We start from the raw sequence: 12,001 nt of genomic DNA, 5'->3' as shown, positions 1-12,001 counted from the left end.
ATGCTGAGGAAATTAGATATGATTTTTCAGTGTGTTTTTTGAAAAATGTCACAACTTTAAGTAAAAATTTAGTATACAAAATTCAAAAATTTTTTTTGGAAAAATACATACGAAGTCAGAATAACTCTTTGCCATTCGAATGCGGCTTAGAGAGTTTCAATTGAACGTGTAATCACAGAGATATGGACAGATCACTTTTGTATGTTTTTGAGGGGGTGAACCCAAACTTTTGCACGGGAGTGTATCTGTCAAAACACTGGATGGCATTTAAACATGCCCTGTATGCGAATATAAAGCTAATATAGTGCTTATTTAATGCCTGCATGCATCAGGCTTAGAAGCATTAATGATGCTGTAATAGGGTTTCTTTCCAGTGGAAGTGCTGTTTAAAGGTGTGTAAGCATTTGTAGTGCTATTATAATGCATGTACGCACCTATGATGCTGATTAGGAGCTTATTATTAGTGCTTATGGTTACTTGGGTGTTCTTTTCTCAACTCCTAAGTTTGTGACTCAGAGCTTTTTATCAATCAGTGCTGATTTTTACTCTCCTACCAAATTTTGATTTTAAGTTACAAGCGTATGGTAAACCCTTATTACAAAATTTGAAATTGAAATTTTGCTAGCGTTACTAGCAACATTTATATCGAGCTAAAAACTATTAAGAACAGCCCTTGATTTAAATAAGGGAAAATTATCGAAGACATTTTTTAGGCCAGAATGTCAATAATTATTGGAACGGTATGATTCGGAAGAACTGCGTACTGAATAGAGAAGGTGAAATTTCCTATTGAAGTCTAACAATTCCATCGTCTATCATTTGCGGACAAGAGGTATAATAATAAAGAACAACTTTTGATTGCAAGAACACTTGAAAGCTGATCAGCAAAATTGATTGCATTGAATATTTATTAGATTCTTCTGCGTTTACCCACATCTCTCACGCAGTATCACTTAACGTTAAAGCGATAATTAAGTGATTTGCAACATTATCATACTTGGTTATCATATTTTTTTTTATAAAGATTGACCCTGAGGTAATTTTGGACATCTTAAGCGTTTGCAAATCCAAGATAAGCAACCCACTTATTTCACACCATGTATAGCCAGAATGATTTCAAACAAATTTTGAAAATCATGCCAAGCGTACATTATGCCGATCGTTGATTATGCCTAACGTATTTATGCCTGTCGTACTTAAGAATTTCTGGTGTTTTTGTTGAATAATTCTTCTCGAAGTCGTCAGTTGGCTCCTAAGCAGCACACACTAGTCTTAAAATATTCAAAACAGCTTGCAGATGTTTTGTGGATACCCAACGTTAAAGAAAATCTAAGCAAAGAACCTCGCCAAAATCTTTCAAAAATTGGGGCTTTCCCCGTATACTGTAATTATTATTTATCATAGAATAAACAGGCATCTGGACTATTTGAACGTGTTGCTGAAATGTCATCCAAATCTTGTATGTCTAAAGTGCTTGTCACAGAATTATACGGTTTTTAAAGTGAATACGAATCAAAGCCAAACCTCAAATTTGAGGTTTGACTCGATTGATCTTCAGCTTATTACACCAAATCGGATCCATCAGATGGCTAGGAAATTACGGTCGGTGGAACGTAAGGGCCACATATTTAAGAACACCTTGCTGTTTTACCCAAAGAATATTCAAATGTTGGATAGAATAGATGAACGGATTGATTATTCTTCTATGCGAATGCAGTAAAGTATATGTCTCAACTGTAGCTTCATTATGTCTGTTAATAAATTTGGAATTAGGAGAATTTGTTTGAACTTTAGCATTATGCCCCACCCATCCCCGAACCACTGAAGCCGCCCATGCATATCATTATCACGTCATCCGTGGATGCAAGCTTTCCGCACCTTGCAGCTACCGTTGTTGTTCACTTTGTTGCGCTACCGTGAATCCCATCCACTTGGACGGCCTGTCCGCAAGGAAAGATTTAAATTTCACTTAAATTGCACTCTTCTTGTGCTCGCGGATAACACTTGCTTTTAATGAGCTTTCGCGAGTCGCGTACTGGTCTGTCTACACATTGACTGGTCGGCGTACTGTTTTAAGCCACAAGCTTGATCCTTTCACTTTCTCCGTGCTACGGGTTGTGTTTTTTCCCTGGCGGTTTTTCTTCAGCACAAACCAAATTGAAGGAAAGGGCACAGTTTAGCATTTAAATGGCTCCCGATGCCGCCGATTTGCTTCCTTAGTTGTTCGCAAGGATCGCGTTTCACACCTTTGTATTTGAATTTTCACAGCCCACGCACGCGTCGGCGAAACACGCTTTTCACACTTTCCCTTGTTTGTTTTCGTCCCGAATGACTCACGAAAACCTGAGAGTTCGACGATCGATCGATTGGTGGGGCACTTACCTGATATAATGGACATGCTTCGATTGTGGTTTCCACGAATTAAATCCGATGGCTTCAGGGTGGACTCCTCGACCACTTCAAGGCCGGAGTCAGAATCGGGACCTTCTCCGTTCTGCTGCAGCTGCATCAGCTGCTGTTGTTGCGGAAGTTGGTTGTAGTAGTCATGCTGAGCGTTCTGTTGTTGACCCGACGAGGAACCCGAAGTGGCCCCCGTGGTGTTGAAAATCATGGCGTTTTGTTGCGAACCAACGCCACTGTTGTTGATGTGCTTGTGCAGATAGAAATTATTACCGTTCGTCATCGAGCCGGACTTGGTCTGACTGCCGGGCCCGTAGTGATTCGGTTGGGACGATGACGACGACGACGATGGGGCCTTCAACGGTGGTGGTAGTGGTGGCGGTGGGGGTCCCACAGCTGCATACGTGCGCCCGAGAGAGTCATCGCGATTCCAACGAAGAAGACGGAGAGAATGAAAAGAAAACACAAAATGAAAATGAGAGTAAAAGATGTAAAGATTTTCACCAGAGGTGCAAGGAAAAAACTAAGTTGTTTGTAAATTATCCTATCTCGTTTCGGGCGGTAAGGCAGAGATGGTTGCGATTCTTCTCGGCAAAGGTGAACGCGAGTTAACAGAAGGAAAAATACAAAACATTGTTCACACCTCTTCGGACAAATTATATTAGTCAAATGCTTGTTCGGAGGGTTGTGGTCGGTTGCGTATTTTAATTGGTATTTAAATTTCTTTTGAATAGTCGGATAAAGAATGTTGGCGCGTCGAAATGGCGGAGTACATATTAATCTACCAATGGTTATCTGATGTTTCATTGTTGAAGGCTTAACATGAATTTTAATGTTTTGCTGGTTCACTGAACAACGCAGTTTATGAATTGATAACTGTTTCTTGCATAGATGTTTACAACATAATCTTCATGATTTTCATAAATGGAGACAACAAAACTAACAAAGAAATCACATTTCCCTAGGTCTTACCGATAGTTTAGATGCTCTCTAATAGCTAATATGTTAGAACAATCATAAGTGAATTACATAAGAAAACATTAAATTGTAGCTTCTGTGGACCATGTACATTGCAAACTTTATAATAGTTTGGATAACCGTGAGTATATCTTATATATGAAAAATAATATCTGTAGATGTTTTGAGTACTCTTGGAATAAGATCGATGTAATCAATTAGGGGACAAAACTAATATAGTTGTTAGCAGCATTCGATGCTGCGATGCCTCTTTCAACATAGTCATGAGACATCGAAAATATAGTGACAACTTCCTTCCGAATGTTTTTAATTCTTACGTGACTGCCGTCATATTAAATCAAAATTATGATTCCTAGCTGTCTTTTGACAAAATTCCGTCATATTTTCTGAATCGATCACAAAAATTTTCTAATTTCTGGAGTCACGGTCATCGACTCCATAGACTAACCGACTTAAACATTGTTGCGCCACCACTACCTCAGTCTTGTGATGGACCGATTCTAGTTTCCTAGACCTCATCCATTCCTCAACTGTTGAGATAGTGTGCTGTCAATTCTACTTCCTGCATCGATTCGCCATAAACCATTAGAGGGTGGTACACAAATTATGTCACGCTTAAAAGGGGAGGGGATCAGGCATACCGTGACCTGAGACGAGACTCGTTGAGACGGTCTTCTTTTTCTACGATTGCTGAGTTTTTCTCTTATTCCACTTAGTGTTAACATCAATCTCGCGCAAGCCGCTCAAGCTCTGACATGAACATCACACCAAAAAACTATTGCGTTAGCATCATACCGAAGCATAAATGGCATTTTTAGTGACATTTCATGCCAGCAAACGTAGCAGACATTATAAATAACTAGTCTTGTGTTTAGATTTATTAGCATCTTTGGAAAAACTAATCCGCTGACTGAGGTTTTTAATAATGGTATTTTGAATACAATACTTTTCACTTTCTCAGCCATAAAAACGACAGGCATGCAGGCATTGACGTTTTGTGACAGTGGAATCTGGGCTGCATATGACGTTGATATTTTGCCTCTTCGCGAATCTCTCTCAGACCGTGACAAGCCTTACAAAAGGTTTAGAAGCCTCATACAAAAAGCGCGACAGGACAGGAGGGAAGGGGTTGAAAAAGTTCCTCTGTGTCATATAGAAGAATCCTACCTTCAAAATAGCTTTCTAGAAGCTTGCACATTACACCAGTGCCTTGAGACGGTGAAGTGCATAGGCTATCGCTTTCCAGCTTACGCTGTTGAACGCATGCTTCACATCCAGAGTGACAACCGCGCAGTAACGAAGGCCGCTTCTTTTATGCTCGATTGCCACCTCAGCCGTCTGACCGACCGACTGGATAGCGTCCAGAGTAGATTTACCTTTCCTGAATCCAAACTGATTGCTGGACAGGCCGTTCGCTCCTTCCATATACGATACTAGCCTGTTGAGGATCAACCTCTCCAACAACTTGCCCGTTGAATCCAGTAGACAGATAGGTCTATACGCCGACGGGTCACCTGGTGGATTCCCCGCCTTTGGTAGTAGCACCAATTTCTGTCGCTTCCATACATCCGGGAAGATTCCTTGATCTAAGCAGCGTTGAATAGTGGCTCTAAATATGTCTGGATGCGCATTGACTGCTGTTTTAGGGACAATATTTGGGATACCATCGGGTCCCGGTGCCTTGCTTAACGCAATTGATCTCACGGCTTCTGCCAGCTCTTCGTTCGTCACCTTTGCCACGTCATGGCACCTTTGGTCTTAGTCATTACTACCCTAGTCACCCCATGGACTCTGGCATAGACTATCAAAGCATGCCCGTTTTCGACACTTGATTTCCTTTTTGAGAGCTAACATTGCCTCTCTGAATGCTGCTCTGCGTTCTTTTCTTTGTGCTTCTGTGCATGCGCGTTGCAATCGCCGTTTCATGGTACCTAAAAAGTTAGGCCTACAAAACGTAACGTCGATATTCGTTTATGCACCATTTCTGCGGAAGGTACTCACTGTACCCACATTTGCCAGCTCTACATTGAATGCGGCCAGGGATTCCAACGATAGTTGGCCTCTTGGGTTGGTGCAGCGGCTTCCATGCATTAAAGTCACCAGCTATCCCTACTGACTGCCGAGTAGTTAGTTCGGCTATCATCCTGGCGGCCATGTAGGAAACCGTGCCACATTTTCGGGACCATTGCTATTTCACGACTTATGGCCCTTCCCGAAACACTTGAAGCAAACTTCAGGAGGCTGTTGTATGCTTAGCCAGCAAACCGACCAGCCCACCTTGAGTATGCTCAAGTTCTTCGCTTTGTTGGCCTCTGCAACCGGCAGCCTGATTGCCGTCATCTGGGTGCCCCGCGTGGCCTTTCTAAGACGGATGACCTTACTGGCTACGTCGATGTCACACTGCTCTTCGAGGGCATCGGTAACCTGATTTTTAGACCGGAAAGTCTAACATCAACTTCGTCGCCAAGTACTTATATTGTGCTAGTTGCTAATAGGCTGCACCCTTTCGCTTGGCGTGCCTCTTCAAGACTAGGATTATTTCGCCAATCCTTCTAATGTTCCGCACATCTGCGCCCAATGGCGATAACTTCTCCATGCTTCGCATCGCCTTCAGAACGTCGACGTATTTCGCCTTTTCCGTTTTGATAACGAATGCCTCGCCAGAGTTCCTACGTTTCCCTGTCTTTGGCTTAGGATTCTCCATACTATTTTTTTTTCAACTCGTTTCCATGGGTTGCTATTTTTTCCTGTGGAAGCACGGTCTGGCTCGGGCTTTCCCGTGGTTCTTTTTTCTTGTCTTTCTTGGTCTCTCTACTGTTGGCTTTCTTGGCGTGGTGTTGGCCTCTTTACTGTTGCCATGTCTTCTTGATCGCGGAACTTGGTTCGTGCCAGCTTTTTCGCTGCCGCTTAGTTGGCACGGTAAATGGCTGGATATGGCGTGCCTTTGATACCTCACGTACCTGCAGGAATAAAATAGACCCCTTGTGTGGTTCTTAGCCTCTTGCCCAGCAACTCCTATCCCAACATCCTCGTGGTACTGACCAGGGTACGAGTAACCTTAGGGAAGATCTGGTAATCAACCCTAGTGGGAACTTTGGTCGAATGCTGACAGGGAAAGGGGGGTTTGCTTTAGCGTGCGCTTCAGCAAACCTGGAGCGTCTGTACTCCATGTAAGGAGCGGCTCATAACAGCGTCTGTTCCCCATGTTAGGATTGGCTGATCATCGTCCGAGTGTCAGAGAAAGACTCTAAGCTAAACTGCGCACTATGGTTCTCCGAACATTTAGGGGGAATGGTCCTCCGGAAATCTAGAGAGTTGGTGTCAGGCCCTGCAAGCTAGCCGTCAAAAATCAAGCAACCATGAGTTCAGGAGTTCAGACCGACTATTGGAAAGTTCAGCGCCCACCGGCTGAGAACGAAAATGGCTTACGACTAATTGATTTCGCTGCCTCTAAAAATATGGGCATTCGTAGCACCTACTTCCAGCACAGCCTTCGACGTCAGGATCTATCGTGGCGCTAACACCGACTCTGATCCCTATCTAGTGATGGTTAAACTGCGCCCAAAACTCTCCGTCGTTTACAACGTACGGTACCGATGGCCGCCCCGGTTTGACCTAAACCAGCTTAAGCAACCGGACGCCGCAGCTGCGTACGCGCAGCACCTCGAGGCTGAGCTGGATGAAGCCTCTCTAGAGGACTGCTGGAGAAGAGTGAAAGCAGCCATCAACAATGCAGCTGAGAGCAACGTCGGGTACGTGGGACGGAGTCGATGGAACGATTTTTCGACGAAGAATGTAGGCAGATTCTGGAGGAGAAGAATGCAGCGCGGGAAGTCATGGTGCAGCAAGGGACCCGACAGAACGTGGAACGTTATAGACGAAAACGGCAACAGCAGACCCGCCTCTTTCAGGAGAAAAAACTCCGCCTTTGTGCCGCGAGCCGAGATGTGCAGGGATAAGGATGGGAGCATTATGACGGACGAGTGTAAGGTGAACGAAAGGTGGAAGCAGCACTTCGACGAACACCTGAATGGCGCTAAGAGCACAGGCAATGAAAGACGGAACAACGGAGGAAATGGCTTCGTCAGTACTGTGGGCGATGGAAACCAACCAGCCCACCAGGCAATGAAGGATGGCATTCACCAGCACAAGAACAATAAAGCTGCTGGTATTGATGGTATCGGAGCTGAACTCATAAAGATGGGCCCGGAGAGGCTGGTCATTTGTTGCACCGGCTGATAGGCACGATTTGGGCTACCGGTGGTATCACAAGGCCGGCTCCAAAGGCACGTTCCCCACCAGTTGGGAGATTTGTTGGTCTACATTGGATCTTTGCTGACGGCTGATAATAACGTTAGCCGTGAATTACGGAGGCCTCCACAAGAAGCTGCGGTCAAAACAGATTCACACCCGCACCAAATGTACCATGTATAAAACGTTCATAAGGCCGGTAGTCAACTACGGGCATGAAACGTGGACGATGCTCAAGGAGGACATGCAAGCACTTGGAGTATTCGAACGTCGGGTGCTTCGGACGATCTTTGGTGGTGTGCAGGAAAACAGTGTGTGGCGGCGAAATTTGATCCACGAGCTCGCCCAACTCTACGGCGAACCCAGTATCCAGAAGTTGGGCAAAGCTGGAAGGAAACTATGGGCAGGGCATGTTGCAAGAATGCCTGCCTTTGCAACCCTGCAAAGATGATGTTCGCTTTGGATCCGGTTGGTACAAGAAGGCGTGGAGCGCAGCGAGCCAGATGGGCGGATCAAGTGGGTATCGATTTGGTAAGCGTGAGGCAGAACCGTGGATGGAGAGATGCGATCACGAACCGAGTAATGTCACGTGAAATTGTTGATTCAGTGTTATCTGTGTAGATGTTAACTAAATAAATGAACTATTATCCTTGCTGCCGCGGGAGATTTTATATCGTAAAACATCATCTAAATGTGATCAACCTACGTCGCGACACATATTGATTATGCCACAAGCATACATTCAAGTTTAATCATTTTTTCCAATGATTTGTCATTGGAAAAACGAAGTTTTGGGTGTAATACAATTATCGTCTCTGAGGGGTTCTTACAGCTGCAAACTATTTGCCAATTGAGATTAAATCGGCAATGGCAAATGTGCTGAAGCCTCACTCACCAGCTGTTGTAAAAAGTCTTTACGAACATACTAACCATTCCACCATCCACCATCGAAATATCTGGATCGCCATGCTAACTGCCGATTATCCATCAATCAAGTGACCCACAAAAACTCCACTTCAGCAATGGTTCCCATGCGGATCGTTTTACACACCCGTCGTCGCCATGTGTATGAGCTGTTCAATTGCACGAACGAATTGTGGTACTGAGTTGCTAACAACTAGCGCTTCGAGTGGCCCCAGTAGTAAAACAATAAAAACCAATCAGCAACTTTTCAACTCTTGCAAGAGTCGATCTCTTGACGAGCCGATGGTGCCAATGAGGGTATCGTCGTAATAGATTATTAAATTTTATAGAATGGAGCTTGAAATGACGACGAAGCCCAGTTAAATCAAACCCTCAATTCTCCTTCGTCTAGTGTGCGGAGAGACCCCACGTGACTCTTTGTGGGCCACGGGTTTCTTTAGATCACATAATCCGGCTTTGTTATTGTGCTATTATGTCTAATTTAAGAGGGTAAGGTGGAGCTTTCCCAAGTGCTCGGGTTTGCTTGGACCAAGTCCAAAATTTGGATGCTTGTTTGGTTTAGTCAACAAAAGGCAAACTTTATGGCGAGGCAACGTGATTCGTTGGTAGTGACTGAGTGTTGTTTCTGTTTTTATATTAATTCAAAATATACAGTTTGAACGAAATACTCTTTCCGGGGATGATTCGGTATATGTGGCCTCGATCGACGCCAAGCCGCCACGAGTGATGTAATAATCGGTTTATGCAAGGAAAGGTTTGATTCTTTCATAATTTCAGCAACAATTTTGCTCGAAAAACTACGTGCATTGAAATATGCTTCAAATTTAGACTGGGAAAGAAATTTTCTGGCCACTTTTAGTCTTCAATGCCTTGACGATATGGCAATGACGGAAGAACACAAAAAATATTAATAAAAATCATGTGATTGCATCGCTGATTCAGCTTAAGGAAAAAGAAACGAGCTTGCTATTTTGATGAAGTCGCTCGAATTAAAGACGGAAATCGCTCATCATTACAGCCTTCTTTCGCCTCTCAATCGTGTTAATTAATTATATCGTTTTCAGTTTAATTAACGAGGGTCTATCGACGTTGATATACCCTTTTTACTGACTTTTATTGCTTGATCCGATCAAAACAAAAGGTAAGAGGCAGTCTCTATAATCAGAAAAAGAAAAATTCCAACATAGACTTGCGCAGGTGAAGATATCTGTATCCAAACGAACTGTCAGTAAGTGTAATCAAACGTGCGTGACATCATGATAGCAATGCCAATCGTGGATTATGCCATTTTGACTCGGTCGTGCTTCCGAAAGCATGTTCCATATTGGCCACTTCCTCCAGGATACCTGGAACCTACTACAGAATGTTTAGTGCATCTTACTATTTAATATATACTTTTAGAATCATCTTGATATGGCTCCGAAAAATGTATACACAGAATAATCCAAAGTATTTTAGCATAACTCAATATTTTTTCATGGAATATTGAGGATTGCTACGCTATTAGTTGTAGTTTTATGAGTAATGGGAAAGTACCCATTTGGAGTATTGTTGACAAAGTTATTCCAGAACATCTCTGAGTCAGTTAGAGCAAAAAAACTCATTTATCATTTGGAAACAAATTGTTTGCATACAAAAAGTGTACAGACCACTTATTTGCAATAAGTTACAAAGGGATTTAGAAATGTATAATTGACCTAGAATAATGCTGAGCCCTCCAGAACATTTTGAGATTTCGGCCATAATCTACACAGCTTCTTAAATTATTTTAAGCGTGTGATGTCTATGTTTTGTGGTTTACAGCACTCATTAAACCTTAAAAGACCTGTCCACAAATTTTGACAAAATATTGGATTTTGGAAGTAATCCAAACCACCCTGGAATTTAGGTCCTTATGATCTAGAAAATCTACTACAGTCTTTACTCACTCAATTCTCGTAAAATGTTCTTATACCTATCCATAAAGATTAATATGGCTCGAAAAGTGGACTACTATGAATATTGTTAATCTTAAGGTCTTCAGAACACACTGAAGTACTGGGCATCAATTTTGGTATACAGCTTGACTTATTATTCAAACAAAATGTTTTTAATACATCCACACTTGATCATAAAACTCTGTTGTGTTGTAGGCAAATACAAATGTTAACGAGCTTATTGGTTGTACTATGAATTATAAATTACTCTGATGACAAGATTTACAAAATCTAATGAATCTACTGGTGCTGCTTCTCTATTAACTAACCTACCTACCTACCTTTTCTAAATCTTATTAACTATCTAACTTATTCATCTACTCTTTCTTTCCCTAACTCAAACATTTTCTCAATATCTCACATACAGAAAATTTTGCTTTCCATCCTAAAGTATAAAATCATATTTCCTCACTTCTCCACATGTGGCTCCGTTTTGCTTATGTCACTTGAGCCTTCATTAAGGATATAAATCCTCTATATTTAGTACCACATATACGTAAAAACAGTCATCAGTACGCTTAGCACACAATAGATCAGTACTATCAGAGGGACTGTTAGGCGAAGAAATTCACCCGAAACCCAGTATTTCTTGGCATAACAGTCCCACTTTGAATTTCGTAGCAAAGGTAGTGCTTTGTGAAGCCCAAGCAGGACAGTTCGGTTTTGCGTCGTCCGATTGATTTTGCATAACGGATTCGCGCGTATTTTCGTTGCCGGAGATTTTTTTCCCCTGTTTTGGAGCGTCTTGCTGGGTAGTGCTTTGTGAAGCCCAAGCAGGACAGTTCGGTTTTGCGTCGTCCGATTGATTTTGCATGACGGATTCGCGCGTATTTTCGTTGCCGGAGAATTTTTTCCCCTGTTTTGGAGCGTCTTGCTGGGTAGTGCTTCGTGAAGCCCAAGCAGGACAGTTCGGTTTTGCGTCGTCCGATTGATTTTGCATGACGGATTCGCGCGTATTTTCGTTGCCGGAGATTTTTTTCCCCTGTTTTGGAGCGTCTTGCTGGGTAGTGCTTCGTGAAGCCCAAGCAGGACAGTTCGGTTTTGCGTCGTCCGATTGATTTTGCATAACGGATTCGCGCGTATTTTCGTTGCCGGAGATTTTTTTCCCCTGTTTTGGAGCGTCTTGCTGGGTAGTGCTTTGTGAAGCCCAAGCAGGACAGTTCGGTTTTGCGTCGTCCGATTGATTTTGCATGACGGATTCGCGCGTATTTTCGTTGCCGGAGAATTTTTTTCCCCTGTTTTGGAGCGTCTTGCTGGGTAGTGCTTCGTGAAGCCCAAGCAGGACAGTTCGGTTTTGCGTCGTCCGATTGATTTTGCATGACGGATTCGCGCGTATTTTCGTTGCCGGAGAATTTTTTCCCCTGTTTTGGAGCGCCTTGCTGGGTAGTGCTTCGTGAAGCCCAAGCAGGACAGTTCGGTTTTGCGTCGTCCGATTGATTTTGCTGACGGTTTCGCGCGTATTTTCGTTGCCG

General features: G+C 43.1%; 1 protein-coding gene across 4 annotated transcripts in view; it reads right to left on the bottom strand.

Annotated features, from left to right (window-relative positions):
* The window catches only part of LOC5567571 (putative uncharacterized protein DDB_G0282129), a 271,047-nt gene that overhangs the window by 94,526 nt on the left and 164,520 nt on the right, over positions 1–12,001 (bottom strand). For all 4 annotated transcript variants that reach the window (XM_021847212.1, XM_021847217.1, XM_021847224.1 and 1 more), the window contains one exon: positions 2,383–2,796. In XM_021847212.1, the coding sequence (XP_021702904.1) occupies positions 2,383–2,796 (414 nt within the window). The remainder of the gene's footprint in view (positions 1–2,382; positions 2,797–12,001) is intronic.

The sequence above is a fragment of the Aedes aegypti genome, chromosome 1, assembly GCF_002204515.2.
Source record: "Aedes aegypti strain LVP_AGWG chromosome 1, AaegL5.0 Primary Assembly, whole genome shotgun sequence".
Lineage (NCBI taxonomy): Eukaryota > Metazoa > Arthropoda > Insecta > Diptera > Culicidae > Aedes > Aedes aegypti.
This window is presented reverse-complemented; position numbering and strand designations above follow the sequence as displayed.